The 18,668-nt window shown below is 53.6% G+C and overlaps 2 protein-coding genes across 3 annotated transcripts; one reads left to right on the top strand and one right to left on the bottom strand.

The window, feature by feature from the left end:
• Window positions 1–289: 289 nt before the first annotated feature.
• SAC3D1 (SAC3 domain containing 1) lies at window positions 290–3,562 on the top strand. 2 transcript variants are annotated; one of them, XM_049096948.1, is made up of 3 exons: window positions 290–394; window positions 623–1,203; window positions 2,953–3,562. In XM_049096948.1, exons 2-3 carry the CDS (start codon window positions 630–632, stop codon window positions 3,453–3,455), a joined length of 1,077 nt encoding a protein of 358 aa, XP_048952905.1. In that variant the 5' UTR covers window positions 290–394; window positions 623–629; the 3' UTR covers window positions 3,456–3,562. The 2 variants fall into 2 exon arrangements, with proteins under 2 accessions (XP_048952905.1, XP_025301776.1); XM_025445991.3 differs by lacking the exon at window positions 290–394 and having other exon boundaries at window positions 479–1,203.
• A 213-nt stretch (window positions 3,563–3,775) lies between these two features.
• NAALADL1 (N-acetylated alpha-linked acidic dipeptidase like 1) lies at window positions 3,776–16,095 on the bottom strand. Its single transcript, XM_025445993.3, has 18 exons — window positions 15,797–16,095; window positions 15,533–15,705; window positions 15,330–15,451; window positions 14,877–14,999; window positions 12,831–13,114; window positions 12,641–12,745; window positions 10,921–11,006; window positions 10,673–10,792; window positions 6,600–6,685; window positions 6,454–6,517; window positions 6,306–6,373; window positions 5,969–6,060; window positions 5,792–5,882; window positions 5,143–5,224; window positions 4,886–5,059; window positions 4,723–4,810; window positions 4,520–4,612; window positions 3,776–3,984 (listed from the first exon to the last, which is right to left on the bottom strand). The coding sequence occupies exons 1-18, from the start codon at window positions 15,988–15,990 to the stop codon at window positions 3,798–3,800; spliced, it is 2,232 nt and encodes a 743-aa protein (XP_025301778.3). The 5' UTR covers window positions 15,991–16,095; the 3' UTR covers window positions 3,776–3,797.
• Window positions 16,096–18,668: the final 2,573 nt, after the last annotated feature.

The following is an 18,668-nucleotide window of genomic DNA, read 5'->3' as shown; positions in this document are numbered from 1 at the left end:
CGCCAGCAGGTTGCCTAGTTGCGACCTGCAAATTCCTTTGCAGAAAAAGTTTGCTGACACCTGATCTAGAAAATGGGGAGAATAGTCTCCAGGGAAAGGAGTAGTAGAGAGTGACAGTGAGGCCAATTGAACCAGGCTATCCGGGGACGGGGACGGGGAGGAGGAAGCAGAACGCGGGTTCCGGTTACCCACTGCGGGCGGCGCCCAAAGGCTGAGCGCGAGGGCCGCGGGCTGAAGCCCGGGAGGGCGTGGCCCCGCCCCTCCGGCAAGGTGATTGGTCGTGCGTGGGAGGGGCTGCTCGCTGGTGCATCATGGGAGTGGGACGCTCCGTGGCCTGCGCGCAGTGCATCATGGAGCCTTTAGTAGGCGCCTGAGTCGGAGGTGGCGGCGTGAAGTACGACGCGGGTGTCTCGGGAGGCCCGCTCCAGGCCTCGTGGGAGGGGACGAGCCCGGGGAGAGGACTGCGGGGGCGGGGCGGGGGGCGGGGCGGGGGGCGGGGCCCGGCCGGGATCACCCCGCCGGCTCGCTGCAGCCCCGGCCGGCCTCGGCCCGCTCTCGGATGCAATGGGGCGAGTGGCTGCCCCCGGCTCGGGGATGCTGAGAGCCTGTCCTTTCCCCTCAGCGCCCCCATGCCCGGCTGCGAGTTGCCCGTGGGTACCTGCCCAGACATGTGCCCGGCCGCCGAGCGCGCCGAGCGCGAAAAGGAGCGCCGCTTGCACCGCTTCGAGGTGGCGCCCGGGTGCCGCAGCGACCCGCCCCGCGCGGACCCACGGCGCGCCGTGAAGGAGTACCAACGGCCGGCTGCCGGCAAGGCGCGGCCCCTGCCGAGCCAGCTGCGTCCGCCGAGGGTGCTGCTGGCCACCGTGCGCTACCTGGCCGGCGAGGTGGCCGAGCGCGCCGACGCATCCCGCGCCGAGGTGGCCAGCTTCGTGGCGGATAGGCTGCGCGCGGTGCGGCTGGACCTCGCCCTGCAGGGCGCGGACGGCGTCGAGGCGGCGGCGGTGCTGGAGGCGGCGCTGGCCGTGCTGCTGGCAGTGGTGGCGCGGCTGGGACCCGACGGGACGCGCGGGCCAGCGGACCCGGTGCTGCTGCAGGCCCAGGTGCAGGAGGGCTTCGGCTCTCTGCGGCGCTGCTACGCGCGGGGCGCCGGGTCGCGTCCCCGCCAGGCCGCCTTCCAGGGTCTCTTTCTGCTCTATAACCTGGGTGAGTCGAGTCGAGTCGGGGCGGCAGGACGGCGGGGTGCGGGGGTGCGGGGGTTACTTAGGGGAGGGGAGGGTGCCTCCACGGGGACAGTGGAGGCCGAGGAAGGAAGGAGAAGCTTTAGAGTCTCACCATTAGCTCCCTCCTCATCCCTAACTTCTGTTTGTTTTGTTTTGTTTTTTTAAGATTTTATTTATTCATGAGAGACAGAGAGAGAGAGAGGGAGAGAGGCAAAGACATAGGCAGATGGAGAAGCAGGCTCCCCACAAGGAGCCCGATGTGGGACTCGATTCCAGCATCCTGGGATCACGCCCTGGGCCAAAGGCAGATGCTCTACCGCTGAGCCACCCAGGTGTCCCCCTAACTTCTAAATGGGTAGAGTTAATGAGCAACACCCACCAATCCCCGACGTGGGCCTTCTGGCCTGTCCCTTCCCCTATTTGGGTCTCAATTTTTTTTTTTCCTAATAAAAGTGGAGAGGACGGAGTTGGAACGGAAAAATTGGCCTGGTGATTTTCAAACTTTTTAAGACTTTCATCGGGATCCCTGGGTGGTGCAGCGGTTTAGTGCCTGCCTTTGGCCCAGGGCGCAATCCTGGAGAGCTGGGATCGAATCCCACGTCGGGCTCCCAGTGCATGGAGCCTGCTTCTCCCTCTGCCTATGTCTCTGCCTCTCTCTCTCTCTCTCTCTCTCTCTCTCTGTGTGACTATCATAAATAAATAAAAATTAAAAAAAAAAAGACTTTCATCAGTGTTGCAAAGCAGCCAAGAACATATGCCCATGAATGTCTCAGACATTAGATCCTTCCTATCGATGGATGGTGCATTCTAATAAGTTTTATTTTTTTATTTTATTTATTTTATTTTATATTTTATTTTATTTATTTTATATATATATATATTTTTTTTTTTATTGTAATAAAATGATCTTGATTTCAAAACTTACTAATGGGCCAGAAGCCTCAGTTTACAAAAGTGGCCCAAGGTTCCGGTATCTGTGATTCTCCTGAAAGGGAAGTAGGGGCAGAATGTCCTCAAAGCAAAGGCCTTACCAGGTAGATAGATAGGGAAGATGTGGTAGAGCCAGCTTCTTAATCTGTGCAGCCCCTGGGGCAGTGCGGAAAGGGCTGGGTTTGAAGTCAGAAAACTTGAATTTTGTTGTATTGAATTCTACATTCGAACTCTTTTTTTTTTTTTTTTAAGGTATTTATTTATTTATTTGTGATAGTCACAGAGAGAGAGAGAGAGGCAGAGACACAGGCAGAGGGAGAAGCAGGCTCCATGCACTGGGAGCCCGACGTGGGATTCGATCCCGGGTCTCCAGGATCGCGCCCTGGGCCAAAGGCAGGCGCCAAACCGCTGCGCCATCCAGGGATCCCTACATTCGAACTCTTTAAGTCTCTGACAAGTCACGAAATTATCTGGGTCTGTCTCCCTCATCCAAAAACAATGCCTCCTTTTATTAGGAGGATTCAGACTGTTTGAAAGGGCTTAGAATAGGCTCAGGAAGCAGCTGATAGAGAAAAGGGGACCTAAGGGGAACTTGGCCCCCCCAGGGGGGGGCGCCCAGAGTGGAAGGTAGGTGGGCCAAGGCTGGAGATGAGCTTGGTGGTAGGCCAGGCGAGGCGGGCGACGAGGCAGAGGACCCCGGCTGGTGGGAGGGTAGATGGGGGTTGGCCTAAGCAGATGGGGTGCCAGGCGGGCGGGGCCCTGGAGAGACTCTGGAATTCTCACCCGGGCACCTCGCTTACAGGCTCCGTGGAGGCCCTTCACGAGGTTCTACAGCTGCCTGATGCCCTGCGTTCCTGCCCGGCCCTGCGCAGGGCCTTGGCTGTGGACTCGGCCTTTCGCGAAGGCAACACCGCCCGCCTATTCCGCCTGCTGCGGATCCTGCCCTACCTGCAGAGCTGTGCTGTGCGGTGCCACATCGGCCGCGCCCGCCGAGGAGCCCTGGCCCGCCTCGCTCGTGCCCTGAGCACCCCCAAAGGCCAGACCTTGCCCCTGGGCTTCATAGTCCACCTGCTGGCCCTGGATGGGCCTGAAGAGGCACGGGACCTGTGCCAGGCCCACGGACTGCCCTTGGATGGACAGGAAAGAGTTGTGTTTCTCAGGGGTCATTACACTGAGGAAGGGCTGCCACCTGCTGGGACCTGCAAAGTGTTGGTAGGGAGCAAACTCGCAGGGCGCACCCTGGAGGAGGTGGTCATGGCAGAGGAGGAAGATGAGGGTGTGGACAGACCCAAGTCCCCAGCATGAGGAGGAGCTGTGCACTCTCCCAGAGCCCAGGACTGGATCCAAGCACTCAGGTTTCTTTTTTCATAATTCCTACACAATAAAAGGAACTTGTTTTGTAGGGACTATAACTATGCTTGATTTATTTGGGAGAGGGCAGGGAGGAGTTGAGACATGATAGCCATATGGGGGGAAAGAGCTCAGAGTAGCCGTACTGGGACTAAGCTGTTGCCTCAGAAGCTTGATAGGGTTCTATGATTGTCCTCAAATTGGCATCAAGGGAGACTGGGAAATAACACCCCCCCCCAAAAAAAAAAAAAACTGGAGTGGGAGAAGGTTAAGATGAAGGATGGTGGGGAGCTGGGGTCAGAAGTCAGCCACAGGCCTTAGGGTGGCTGCTGCGCCCTCCAGGGCCACCACCAAGATGCTGAGCTGCCTTTGCACTTCAGCCCAGGCGGGAGATCCAAGGCTTGTGTTCATGGCCCTGGAGCAGGCATTAGCCAGGCCTGGAAATGTGGCCACGGAGCCGGTGCGGGGTGCCCAGAGCACATGGCTGATAGGAAATATGGGGGAGAAGCAAAGTCATTTGGGAAATGGGGAAGAGAGGAGCTTCAGCCTGGAACAGGCTCTTGTCCTGTATACAGCTAGGCAGTATAAAGTATAAAATGCCTCCCCACCGTCTCTGAAAGCTGGGGACCTTACAGCAATGGCCCTGCGAGATCTAGGTTATGGTCCCAAGGTGACCTTGACTGATTTGCCTCCCATCCTTTGAGCGTGATTCCCCAGCTAACAGCAAAGGCCACCAAAACTATTAGATTCTCCTCCCTCAGGGGATCCCTGGGTGGCCCAGTGGTTTAGCACCTGCATTCAGCCCAGGGCGTGATCCTGGAGTCCCAGGATTGAGTCCCACATTGGGCTCCCTGCATGGAGCCTGCTCCTCCCTCTGCCTGTGTCTCTGCCTCTGTGTGTGTGTCTCATGAATAAATAAATAAAATCTTTAAATAAAAAAAGATTCTCCTCCCTGAGATGGGTGCCCATTGCCCAGCCTCTCCCCATGGCACTTCCCAAGAACTTTGGAGCAGGCTCACCTGTAGTAGCGTTCTTCTGGGAAGGCTCGTGGGTTTAGGAAGGTCCGTTCCAAGAGCATAAGCTGGTCGTTGAGCATCCGGACCTGCAGGGGGCTGGAAATGGCAGGACCATCTCATCACCCTGGAACTAGCAGCCCAGCTGCCAGCCTGCATCCTGCCCTGGATGCCACCCTCCCAGACATCTGTTTGGTGCCCTTGCTCACTCAGGGGTGGCCTTCTGAAGCGCTGATATGCGTTGATCCAAGGCCCCAGCTGCCCCCTCAAACTTCTCCACTGCAGTCACCAGAGGTACTGTCAGGAATAGCCAGCATCTTAGCCCTGGAGGTGCAGGGCTCCCCGTACCTCCATGTCAAGGGGGATCCATACCCAGGCTGATGCTGTGCTGCTCCAATAGGACCCCAAGGTTCTGCTGGGCAGCCTGCAGAAAACTTCGGAGCGTCTCTCCATAGTCACTGACGTTAAGAGGAAGGAAGAGGCTGTCGCTGAGCCTGAGAAGCACACTCCCTGCTGTCCGGGCCACAGCCTGGTGGCTGCTGAAGCCTGCAGGGAGGGTGACCAGGCCAGGGCTCAGTCTTCAGCCCATCCTTCCCCAGACTCAGGATTCCCCTTTCCCCATTCCTCACCAGGGTCCACAAATTTGTCCACATAGCCAAAGGTGTCGAAGGCTGTGTGGTAGGTGGGGTAGATCCTGGCTGAGGTCTTGCTCTAGGGGAATAAGGCCAAGGTTACAGGCTTGGGATGAGAAGTCGGAGTTAAAAAAAAAAAAAAAAGAAAGAGAGAAGTCGGAGTTGTACCAACAGTGAACTCTACAACATGGGAATGCTACATCCATGAGATAGGTTCTAGAATTCATACTTTACAGAGGAGGAAACTAAGATCTCTGGAATCAGAATTCCTCTTTTGTTTTAAATTTTCTTTTTTAAAATTATCTCTATACCCAACATAGGGTTTGAACTCCTGACCCCAAGGTCAACAGTTGCATGCTCCACTGATTGAACTAGCCAGGTGCCCAGGATGCTTTTTAAGTCAATGTCATCCTCCAACTAACTGGCAGTGTGTCACACACACCCCTCATAATGCATATCACAGTGTTGTATTTTAAATTCAGTAGTATCTTAAATTTAATAAAATAGCATTGGCGAGCATAAAGAGATCCTCAGGTTGAGAAACAGCCCAGGGAGCATAGCTAATGAGTGGTGGAGCTGGACTCAGTCTGCACTAGAGAGGATTTAAGAGAGGAAGGGACTGGGGAACAGAAGGGTGGCCACTCACCCGGTCATAAGTGTAGGCGATGTCCATGGAGGAGATGCCCAGGAAGTGAATGAATGGTGCATAGTCGCTACCAGCACCCAGAGAGCCAAGGCTGCAAAAAGGAAAGATGGTCAGGCTGAGGGTGCTGGGCCAGCCTGCCCTCCTCTCTCAGGGCCCCAGCCCTGGCCATGGGCTCACCTGGGGACCAGGCCATACACTGGGCTGCTACGGTTGAAATACCGGATCCAGTTGTCATAGATGCTGAGGCCACCCAGGCTTGGTGCAGGGATCTGACCCGGAGGGGAGTTCAGTCTGAGGCTGACCCCTCCCCAGACCCAAGAGGCATCTGCCACCAGGCCCACCCAAGTCTCCATCCTATGCACAGGCCTGTGGGTCCTATAAGGCCTGCCCCCAGCCTCAGCCCCTCTAATAAGTACCAGCTCCAGACCCGTGCCTCCCCTCCATTACCCCTTGAGCCACCCAGCCCCCTCTTGCCCCCCACAGGGACCATCCTCTCCACCCCACCCCCCTTCACCTGTTTGGAGGCCGCAAAGATGACGCTCTGGACCGGGGGTGTCCCCTGAGCCCTCAAAGTCGCATTGGCTGTGGGAAGATCAGAAAGACTATTCGGGCCGCCGCCCCCTCATTTCCCCTCTCCCAGTCAGCCCATCCACCCCAGGTACCAAACACCGAGATGTCCACATTGATGTAGGCCACTGCACGCTCCTGCAGCTTGCTGAAGAATTCCTGCGGGAGGGAGGCCCGACGTGAGCCCGGCCAGGCCCAGCACCGGGATCCTCTCCACAGCCCACCTTGTCTGGCAGCTCACCTCGGTGAATTCTGTGGAGCCAATGAGCCCAAACTCCTCGGCCCCCCAGCTTGCAAACACTATTGATCTGCGGGGACGCCAGGTGCCTGGGGAGAAGGATAAAGGCCTGGAGGTCAGGATCTAGGAGTGGCTTGGAGGAAATTCTGGGGACTCGGAGAGGAGGAAGGGCCCCTGGGCAAGGCAGCTAGCGACAGGAGGTAGGTCCTGCTGCCTCTCCAGCCCAGCCTTCTCCAGGTGCCATCCTCCTTCCAGCCTCCCACCTGTGCTGGGACCCTGCTCCAACACTGCCCACAATACCAATCTCAGCTGCTCCCTTCTGCCCCAGTGCCCTGCCTCCCCGTCCTTACAGGTATGCTTTGAGTAGACCTCCGGACCCTCCATCTCCAATGGTCTCCTTCGGGAATCCCAAGCTGAATTCTCCCGCAACCTTCTCCACTCGGTGATAATACATTATCCATCCAATCCTTATAACAACACCTTGAGGGACAGAGCCTTATCTCCATTTCATAGTTGAAACTGAGCCGCCTAAAAGGTAAATGACTCACCCAGAGTTACACAGCTGGTGGGCAGCAGAGCCAGGGTCAAATCTAGGGTCTGGCTCCGGGGTCCAGGGCCCTAACGAATGGTCCATACTGCCTCTCACAGCCTCTGGCAGCCTCCTTTTCATCTCTAGTCTCTGCCCACATCGCTCTTGCCATGGTCTCCAGCCACCTCCGGGCAGCCCTGGCTCCCTTGCCCCTTACGTCCTCCAGACCCCTCAGCTTCCACAGCACTACATGTTCCCAGTTGTGCTTCCAACTTGAGCTCCAACTCAGTAACCTTTGACCATTTATCAGCTTTTCATTTTCATTTTCATTTTATTTTTTAAAATAGGCTCCATGCATAGAGCCCAGCATGGGGCTTAAACTCATGACCCTGAGATCAAGACCTGAGCTTAACTGCTTGAGCCACCCAGACACCCCTCTCAGCCTTTTGATTGATCGACTGATTGATTGATTTTTGAAGATTCTATTTATTTGAGAGAGAGAGAGAGAGAGAGAGAGAGAGAGAGAGAGCACCAGCAGGGGGAGCAGCAGAGGGAAAGGGAGCAGCAGACTCCCTGCTGAGCAGGGAGCCAGAGGCGGGGCTTGATCCCAGAACCCCAGGACCATGACCCAACCTAAAGGCAGATGCTTAACCAATTGAATCACCCAGGCGCCCCTTAGTTTTTTTGTTTTAAATGAAAATTGTAAAAGTATGTAAGGATTATATGCTTGCAATAACAAATTTTCACACTCTTTCCTGCCCCAAATGCATAACCTGTATCTAATCAGATGAATCCAAATTGAGGGACACTCAACAAAATAATATCAGGATCATAAAAGACAAGAACTAAGGAACTATTACAGATGACACATGCCACTACCATACATGCAATGTGTGATCCTGGATTGGCCCTCGGATCTGAAATTTCCTTTTGTTCTAAAGGTCATTATAAGAACAATCAGCAACATTGTTAATTTCCTGATTCTGATCATTATATGGCGGCCATGAAAGAAAACGTCCTTATTTTTAGGAAATACGCAGTGATATGTTTATGGGTAAAGGTGCAGCATCTCTGCAACTCTCAAACACTCCAGAAAACCATGTAAAAAGAGCCAAGGTGGTAAAATCTTAATATCAGGAATATCTGGCTTCTTTGTACTATTTTGGCAAGTCTCTTGTAAGTCTGAAATTACTTCAAAATAAAACACTTTAACAACAATAGAGGCAGAAATTCCTACACTACCAGAGGGGGTAAAGCCACAGGCCCAGCTTCTCTCTGCAAGCTAGTCCATTATCAGTTGATCTTAACCACACCTGTGGTTTCACATCTCATTTATGCCACCAACTCCCCAGTTTATCTCTAGAGTCTCTTTCCTGACCTTGGAGACCAGCACTTGCAACTGCCTGCTGGCCCTCTCCCTGAGAAATGTCTCTTAGGCACCTCAAAAGCACCATGTGAAGGGACATGCATGTATAAAGATGTAATTTGTGACATCAGTACCATAAACGAGAAGGACAGAGCTTTAAAGAAGTAGAACTTTTGTATGAGATTAAGTGGGTATCAATTCAAATTATATAGTTGTAACTTTAAGATGTTACATGGACTGGAAGATGAAAAAGTTCTAGACATGGATGGTGGTGATGGGTGCACAACACTGAATATACTTAATGCCACTTAACTGTACACTTAAAAATGGTTAGGAAGGTAAACTTTAGAGGCACCTGGGTGGCTCAGTCGGTTGAGCGTCTGACACTTAATTTCAGCTTGGGTCATGAACTAGGGGTTATGGGATCGAACCCCATGTTGGGCTGCGTGCTGGGAGTGGAGCCTGCTTGGGATTCTCTCTCTGCCTCTCTTTCTCCCTCTCTAAAAAAAAAATTAATTAAAAATAAAATTTTGGGCAGCCCTGGTGGCTCAGGGTTTAGTGCCGCCTTCAGCCCAGGGCGTGATCCTGGAGACCTGGGATCGAGTCCTGCGTCGGGCTCCCTGCATGGAGCCTGCTTCTCCCTCTGCCTGTGTCTCTGCCTCTCTCTCTATGTCTCTCATGCATGCATAAATAAAATCTTTTTTAAAAATTGTTTTTTAAAGGGATCCCTGGGTGGCGCAGTGGTTTGGCGCCTGCCTTTGGCCCAGGGCGCGATCCTGGAGACCCGGGATCGAATCCCACGTCAGGCTCCCGGTGCATGGAGCCTGCTTCTCCCTCTGCCTATGTCTCTGCCTCTCTCTCTCTCTCTCTCTCTCTCTCTGTGACTATCATAAATAAATAAAAATTTTTAAAAAATTGTTTTTTAAAGAGAAAAAGAAAGGTAAATTTTATGGTATGCATATTTTACAACAATTTTTAAAAAGCTAAAAAAAAAAAAACATGTGAAGAACTGAATTCATATTCTTCCCCCTAGATCTGCTCTCTGACCTTGATTTGGTTTTCCTTTTTTTTTTTTTTTTAAGATTTTATTTGTTTATTCATGAGAGAGAGAGAGGCAGAGACACAGGCAGAGGGAGAAGCAGGCTCAGCCCAACATGGGCTCAATCCCGGGTCTCCAGGATCAGGCCCTGGGCCAAAGGCAGGTACCAAATCGCTGAGCCACCCAGGCTGCCCCTAATTTGGTTTTCATAAATATTACTGCCATACACTAGGTTGCTCAAACCAGAAATCAAGGATCCAGGAGTCCTCCACTTGTCATCTCCCTTACCTCTGTCACCAAAGATCTCCTTCCCACTGCTCCCTCCTTGGTACAAAACACACTATCCCTCCTGGCCCTAAGGATGACAAGGCCTCTGACTGGATGAGGAGCCCCCACTCCATCCCCCCATCCCTCCACCCCCACCCCATCCTCCATCTGCCACCGCTGCCACAGGGCCAGCCTCCTCACAACCTCCCCAACTGGAACAGGAGAAAGAGTTTACAATCAGGACTCCATCATGTCACTCTTTTGATTAGAATCCCACACCATCTTCCCACCAACCTCACACTGAACTCACAACTCCCCAGCTGGGCTGCCACCTGGTCCGGGCCCTCCTCTCCACATGCTCTGCCCTCCACCTGGATCACCACCTCACCCCAAGCTGCCAGCTCCGGAGCGAGGCCTTCCTGAGCTGGGCCTTGTACCAGGACAGCCCCTTGGACATTTTTCCTTATAATAGCGGGGACCACAGTTGTCTATACACGCAGCAACTCAGATGTTCACGGGGGCGGGGGGGGGGGGGGGGGTGTCTGCTGCACCTAGAACTGGCTTGGCACATGGTAGGCACAAGGCATGTATGTTGAGTTAAATCCCTGCCTCAACTGGGCTGAAGCTCCCCGAAGGCAGAACCTGGGCACCCCCTTCTCACAACCGCACCTGGCCTCACTCCACGGGAGGGGCACAGGCCTCTCAGAAGCCACTGCACGACTCGCCATATCCCCCCGGGGCCACTTGAGCGAGGCCAGGGCCGCGTCCTCGCAGGTCGGCCCCCAGGGCCCTCAGGCCGGGCAGGTGGGGCAGGACCCCGAGGTGTGGGTGCCCGCCTGCGCTGAGCCCCCAGACCGCGGGCCGGGCTGCCTCACCTTTCTTCAGCAGGGTCCCCAGGACCCGGGAGAGCTCGAGGAGGACAGCAGTGCCACTGCTGGGGTCCACGGCCCCGTGTACCCAGCTGTCCCGGTGGTTCCCGTACAGCACATAGCGGTCTGGCGGGGGCAGCAGAGACGCAGAGACCCGGTTAGGAGGGAGATGGGTGGGGCCAGCCGGGCGGGGCGGGGGGGGGGGGGGGGGAGGACAGGCCCGGAGTCTCCGGGAGCCCCGACGGGGCGCTCACCTGGCTCCACCGCCCCACGGATGATCCCCAGGACGTTGGAGGAGTTCCGCAGCTCCAGGCGGTTGTAGACGCTCACGTTCACCTGGCTTGGGGAGCCAAGGGGGCGACCAGAGGCTTGGCCCTGCCCACTCCCTCCCCCCCGTGCGGGGGAAACTGAGGCCCAGGGCCAGAAAGTTAATCCAGTGATCAAAGACCTTTCTTAAGCCGCGAGCAAACCCCAAAACTTTTTGTTGGCTTTTTCCTGTGCTGCCTCCCACACCCCCTGCTCCCCCTTGCTCCCCACACTGGCCTCAGGCTGGAAGCCCTTCCTCCACTGAAGTTACTGTTTCAAAGCAAAGTTTACAGTGTCAGCTGCCCAGACCCTGTCTCCACCCTTCCTCCACCCCACCCTGAGGAGTCAGGAGAAGCTGGGGGAGTCAGAAGAGCTTCTGGGGGCTCTGCTCATCCGACTCTGGTCTTGGCCAGCCTGGAGGATGGAAGGAGGGCAGAGGAAAGAAGATGCACAGCCCGAGGGGTTCTCATTTCCTTGGGCTGTGAGCTCTGAGCCCTAGTCCCAACCCTGCCTGCATCCTGGGACCTTTCCAGACCCCAGGCTAGGACCAGGTCCCCCATCACGCTGGGTGTGTGGATTCCAGCAAAGGAGCCAGAAAAATGCTAAGACTCCACAGACCCCTTGTGGGGGACCCCAACTTAGGCTGAGGATTGGGTGTGTTGGATGTTCATGGTACCCCTGCCAGGCCTCTTTATTTATTTTATTTTATTTTATTTTATTTTATTTTATTTTATTTATTCATGAGAGACAGAGAAAGAGAGAGAGAGAGAGAGAGGCACATACACAGGCAGAGGGTGAAGCAGACTCCATGCAGGGAGCCTGATGTGGGACTCGATCCCAGGACTCCAGGATCATGCCCTGGGTGGAAGGCAGGCCCTAAACCGCTGAGCCACTCAGGGATCCCCCTCGGCCAGGCCTCTTTGCTGAGAAGACTCCTTGGACTATTTCCCAAGAACCCTCCACATACACCCTTTCACAAGCCGCCCCTCCTGAGAGGAGGGGGCCCTCTGCCCCTCTCCCCCGTGTACTGCCCACCTGTGTCCTGCTTGACCAGCACAGAAATATTAAATGTACTCTATTCACCAGGGAAAAAAAAAATGGAGCAAGTCCTGTTCTTCTGATTCCAGTTCTTCTCATGGCCTCAGTTAGGTATTTTTTGGATACTTAGTGTATGCCAGCATCATAATAGGCTCTGGGCAGTGACTGGACACAGCCCTGCTCTTGTGGGACCTCCCTCCCCTGAAAGAGGCAAACCCCGAGGAAGTAAGCCACTGCAGGCGATGAAGTGGCATGAGAAGGACACTAACAAGTCCACCTGTGAGAGGATACCTGGTGGCAGGTTGAGGATGTTGGTCCCAGTTAGGAATGGCAGGAGTGTAGGGAAGGGTGTTCCAGGCAAAGGGAACAGCAAGTGCAGAGGTCTTGGTTTGCACTTGGCATGTTCAAGACAGGAGGTGGCTGGAGAGTGGAGGTCATAGATGAAGTGGGGGTGAAACTCCACAGGGCCTTGTGGGCCATGCAATTGTTTCACTGGCTTCCCCAAAGACAGGACAGGTATCCCGAGAAAGTTGGAAGACAGAAGAAAGGGAAAGGCTAGGCCTTGAGATGGGCAGGGAAGCCTACCAAGGGAAGAGGAAAGGAGCCTTGAGGAGGAGGGCCCCACCTCACCTGTCTGCTGGGAAGTCACCATTTGGCTGGAAGCCAGGTCCCAGCTTGTAGTCACAACCCAGTGCTCCCTGCCAGGCAGCTGGGGCCGAGGCTCCCTGGAGGTTGCTGGGGAGGAGGTGAAGGATGTGGGGATTGACGGTTGACGGCCACTGGAGGGTGGGCAGGGAACCCCCAGAGCACCAGAGCTTACCAGAGAAGGATTTTTGCATCTTCGAAGCCAATAGGTTGAGTGGGAATTGGAGGAAATCCAGAGACAGTATCTGGATCCAGGCGGAAGGAAGAGGGATTGGCTGGAAGGTACGGAGTCAGGGGATCCCCAAAATACTCATAGTAGGAGCCTCGCTCCACCCCTGATGGAGGCAGGCGCCAGGAGTTTGGGAAGGTCTCATTGGTGGAGCTCTGCCCATCATTGATGTCTGCGGGGTCCGTGTACACCAACACCCCAGCGACCCCATGTTTGGCAGCGTTGACAGCCTGCAGGAGGTGGATGAGGCTGTGTTTAGGGGAAGGGGGAGGTGGGCTCAGGTCCTGTTCCCTGCCTCCTTCCTCGCTGTAAAAGATCTGTCTTCCTACAGGCAAGATGATATTCATACCAATCCTTCACTGCAGCACTGCTTGCAAACGACCCTGGGGCATAGGCTGGCGATGCTTATCAGTGTGGCTGGTACAGAAACGGGAGGCAGGGAAACGGAGGCAGGGTGTGCTCCTGCACCCGTGGTTACAGCAGCACCTTCACAGGAACCAACAGGTGGAAGCAGCTCAAGTGTCCACCGACAGAAGGAGTGGACGAGCAAATGTGGTAGCCAACGTGCAAGAGACTATTACTCAGTGTTCCAAAGCAAGGAAGCTCTGACACAGCATCGATGGCTCTTGAAAACATTATGTTCAGTGACGAAGCCAGACACAAAAAGACAAACTGTGTGCTTCATCTTATGTGACATTTCTAGAACAGACACATTCATACAGCCTTCAGAAAGAGGGCAAAGGTTACTGGGAGCCTGCGAGGCAGAAGTGGGGAAGTGGGGGTGTGAGTATTTAATGGGCACCGAGTTTCATTTGAAATGATCAGGAGTTCTGGGAATGGATGGTGGTAATGGTTGCACAACATTGTGAAGGTACATAACACCCTTACATTATATATTTAGATTTATTTTATGATTAGATTGGTCTTAATTTTATGTCGGTATATTTTAGCACAATAAAAATAAAAGAGTACATCAAAAAAGGAAGAACAAGGACACAATTTATGTACCAATCAAGAATAATCTCTAGAACGTATTACGGTGAAAAAAAGCACAGCTTGAAACAGTGGGTATAGTATGCTGCTTCTATAGAAAAAGGGGAAATAAAAATATATATTTATATGTGCTTCTTCCAAAAGTAACTGTGGGTAGATCACCCATAAACTTAAAAAAAAAAAAAAAAAGTAGTTACCTCTTTGGAGGATGGCATTGCAGGAAAACTTTTCAACTCTAGACTTTTTTTTAACTGGGAAGTCTATAATCTGTATAATTCCACCACACCTCTTCTCTCTTTTTTTCTTTTCTTTTTTTTCAGCTCTTATTATGGGTACTTCATTGAATACAGATAACATAAAATTTACTGCCCTATCCATTTTATAGCACAAAGTTCAGAGGAATTAAAGACATCCACATTATTGCACTGCTGTCACCACCATCCACTGACGTCTTCTACTTGCAAACCCGAAACTCTGTAGTTTCACTAAACACTAACTCTCTATTCCCTTTTCTCAGTCTCTACCTTCTTAAATTAAAAGAAAACACACACACACACATTTTTTAAAAAACTACAGATGTGAAATACTTAGTCAAAAGTTTTAGTTAGACTCCCAGCATATCAAAGCTGAAAATGTGGGTAGCCTGGGTGGCTCAGCGGTTTGGTGCCGCCTTCAGCACAGGGCAGGGCATGATCCAGGAGTCCTGGGATGGAGTCTGGGTTCCCTGCAAGGAGCCTGCATCTCCCTCTGCCTTGTCTCTGCCTCTCTCTCTGTCTCTCATGAATAAATAAATAAAATCTTTAAAAAAAAAAAAGCTGAAAATTTTGCCTGATGCATTTATTTCCTCAGGCTCTGTGGGGTCAGGGGAGGCATCCAATGGTAACAGCACAAATCCAGCTCGCCTGTTCTGGCCTAGCCCAGGGCTCCACATTCCACCCAATGCTGCTCCGCCCCCTCCCCCACCCCACCTGGCTGCTTGCACTGGGGACTACCACTCACCTTGGCCCCACGTCCTGTGCCCCCATATCGGGTCAGCGCGATGGTGCCTTCTAATTTGATGCCCTGAGCCTGTAGCTTCATGAAATCTTCTTCTGTTCCCTGGTTGGCATAGACCAGGAGGCCCTAGTCCCAAGAGGAGGTGGTCCTTAGAGCCAGGCCCAGAAAAGAGGGAGTGAGGAAAGGAGAGGGAGGCTGAGTGGCGGGATGATGGATTTGGATTCTATTTTCCCACTTCACCCAGACCTTGTAAGCTCCCCAGGAAGAGAGTCACCCGTGGCTTTCTCCATGTCCAGATACCCTGAAGCAGGCCTGGTCTTGAGTAGGGGCCATTAGTATTTGTAGAATGACTAGGTGATGGGCAACAGGAGTAGCAATGGAGGAATGGGGGGCAGGGTAAGCTCTTGGGCCAGGAAGGGAGGAGTTGGGGTGGAGGGCAGGATGTTCCAGGCCCACCTGTGGGGTTCCCGGGGGAGCGTAGGCTGCGTATGGGGGTACCACATCGGGCCCCCCCTGCTCCCCAGTCAGGTTCTGTTCGCTCTGGCGGCAGGAGAAGAGGACATTCCCAGTGGGACTCACTGTGGAGGAGGAGCAGTGTCAGGGCTGGGCCTGGCAGCTGCCCCCCCCACAGGCATCCCCAATCCTGAGCAGCAGCTCACCGACAGCCACGCGGTTAGGCTGCTCCCGGCTGGGGAAGGACAGCAATACTTCATAGGTGGAGGCCTCAGCTGAGTCCAGGCCTGACTCCGGGTCCCGCCAGCGCTGCAGCAGCAGCTGCACCAGTGCCTCATCTTGGGGGCTAGAGGCCAGGTGAGGCTCCCTGGAGAGTTCTCTGTAGGGTGGAAGGAAGGACAGGACGGCCAGGACCAGGGTTAGGGAGGCCTCTCTGGCCCACCAGAGGGGAGGGGAGACAGCCATCTCACCTAAGGTTCTCTCGGATCCTGCTGGCATCCAGCTGTTGCATGATGCTCTCAAGGATCTCCAGATCCAGGTCCTGGAAGATGCTGGGAGTTGGTACATAGGACCCTTTGGGGATGGCAAAGTGGCCCAGGATGATCCCCAGCCCTAAGAGGGCAGCGGCCCCCACTATCCCCCCAAGCACATTCACCCACTTCATCCTATGGAGTCTTAGCAAGCTGGAGTCACTCCTTACAGATGAGTGTTGGTCTAGTTAACCATTACCCTGTGGGTGGCCCTGCCCTTTGGCCTCCAGCTGTCAGGGAGAGTCAGGAAGCGTCAGGGAGCATCCTGCAGGGAGGGCCAGGAGCAGTTACATCTACCTCGTTTGCTGAGCAGTTACCTGGAAGGGACTCCCCGGGGAGTCAAGTGCACACAGACACACTGAGATCCAGGGAGGGACAAGGTCTCAGCCAGATCTCCCAGTAAAACAGGCCGAGCCAGAACGGGAACTCAGACCCCTGTTCAGAGCAAGACTGGGCCTGCTCCCTACTATCCCCACCTCTGTCTCCTCGGTGCTGTGGAGGCCGAGAAAATTAAGGCCATTCCACTTTAAGTTCAGCGTTATCACAAGTACAGCCATCCCAGGGCCCTGTGAAGAAGAGCTGAACTTTACCTTACTTAAGTTACAGGAAGAAAACAGCTTACAGCTTAATGTCCTAGAAAGCCCCATATTATAATAAAAACAGAGCCCAAGCCAAGGGCAGGAAGCCCCTATTAGAATGAGAACAGAGCTCAATGCCCTTGAAGGCCCCATATCAAAATGTAAACAGAACTTGAGGAATTGCTCCAGCCCTTCTGGAGGTCCCCCAGACCAGTCCTTAAAACTAAGCTGAAACCCACCTCAGGGTCCAAGTCCCTGCTCTGCTGTGTCGGGTCCACTTGGACCCAAGCTCGAGCTTGTAAATCAACCCTCGTGTGTTTGCATCGGTGTCGGCTCCTTGGTGGTTTCTCGGATTCACAATCTTGGGCACAACAGGTGTCATTTGATTTCCAGCATCCCCAGCCCTGGCTGCCTGAGCAGGTTTTGAGCTTAAATGCCATCACCTTGCTAGACATAGGCCATGATTTCGCTTCCCTGAACCTGTTTTCTTAGCTGTAAAATGAGGATAACAGATCTATTTCACAAAACTGGTGCTGTTTTCATTCAACAAGACCACACCTATAGAAATATATAGCCCAGTGTCTGGCACATAGTGGGAGCTCAGTAGATTTTAGCCACTCCTGCCTCATCTGACTCCCTAAAATGGCAAAGCCTGGACTTAAAGGAAGAAAGGGCTTCCGGGAGAATTCTCTGTGTGTATCCTGCAGGGGCCCAGCTTATGGGAGGATATGGAACTCTTAGAGAGGGAGGCTGTTCTAGAGGTCAGAGCCAGTAAAGCCCACTTTCTCTTGGTAAGTTGATTTCTTCCTCCATCCCCTGACCCTGTCTGGAATCCATTCACCTGTTCATCCATCCATCCACCTATTTATCCACCCACTCTGCCATTCACTCAACTACCTACTCTTCCATCCATCAATTCATCCATTTATCAGTCCATGTATTCATCTGTCCAACCACCCAGCTATCCACCCATCCAGCCATTTACTCACCCACCCATTTATCCATCCCCCTTCCTATCCACCTATCAACCCACCCTCCCATCTATCCATTATTCACTCCTTCACTAATACCTGCAAGCTTCATCCATTCATTTATCTCTGTGCAAGACCCATGCTAGGTCCTGAGGAGGAAAAGGTGCCTAGATTCAGGCACTGGGAGATGCAGGGATTCAAGTCCAGCAGGGAAACAGGCGGGCCTTGGACTCAACCATGTGGTAAGTGCCCCTATAAAAGGAGGACCACCAGTGTGTTCCCAGTGGGGAGAATGAGAAAGTCTAAGAGGGAACATTTGAGTGGATCTTCCAAGGTTGAGAAGGCATTCAGCAGGCTGAGAAGGCGAGGGGGAGACCATCCATGCAAATCACCCAGCAGGTGCACTGGGAGAGGGAGAGGAAAACACCAAGTACTCAGTACAACTACTGAGCTTTTTCCAGGCCCCATAGAGCCAGGCAGGGTTGGGGAGGTCCCTGGGGCTCAAGCTGTGAGTTCTCCTACCCTCCATAGTCTATCCTGCCTTGGACCTCTGCCCAGCCAGGCTGCAGCCCATTGGTTTTCCCAAAGATGCCTGGAGAGTTAGGCCACAGTACATTTGTGTGTGTGTGTGTGTGTGTGTGTGTGTGTCTCTGTGTGTGTGAGAGAGGGATTTCACAGCCCATGCTCAGAGCAGCCCCACTCCTGCTCACAACCCTGTTTTGTGGGTGCCATCTGCCCCTCCCCCTCCCATGTCCAACTCCCCTTGTGCTGCTGGTCAGGAGGATTAGTGTGCTAGCATGGGAGGACTATGGATGGGGTTTAGTGTGATCAGTGACCTGAGGGAGGCACACCACAGTTTGGGGCCAGGTGATGATCAACGTTCCGGATATGACCTTGGATCTTTTTTTTTTCTTTTTATGACCTTGGATCTTATCAGAAGCCCATCTGTGTGTGTGTGTGTGTGTGTGTGTGTGTGTGTGTGTGTGTGTGGCTGAGGCACATACATTCCTGAGGACACAGGAGGCCGTCAGTGGGAGGAACATCCAGATCCGTTGATAAATTGAGGAGCAGACAAGGTAATGCCATCCTGAGGTCCCACGCCGCCCCCTCCTGGAAGGATTTAGCCCCTGGGACACGGGAAGTTCTGGACACGAGACGTGGAGAAGAGTGTGTAACATCTGTGTGTGACATCTGAGAACTCCAGCTCAGGCTATTGGAGTCAGCTGGTGTCTACACTGCTGGTGTTTGTGCTGCCAGACGCAA

Source organism: Canis lupus, chromosome 18 (assembly GCF_003254725.2).
Source record: "Canis lupus dingo isolate Sandy chromosome 18, ASM325472v2, whole genome shotgun sequence".
In the NCBI taxonomy this organism is placed as follows: domain Eukaryota; kingdom Metazoa; phylum Chordata; class Mammalia; order Carnivora; family Canidae; genus Canis; species Canis lupus.
This window is presented reverse-complemented; position numbering and strand designations above follow the sequence as displayed.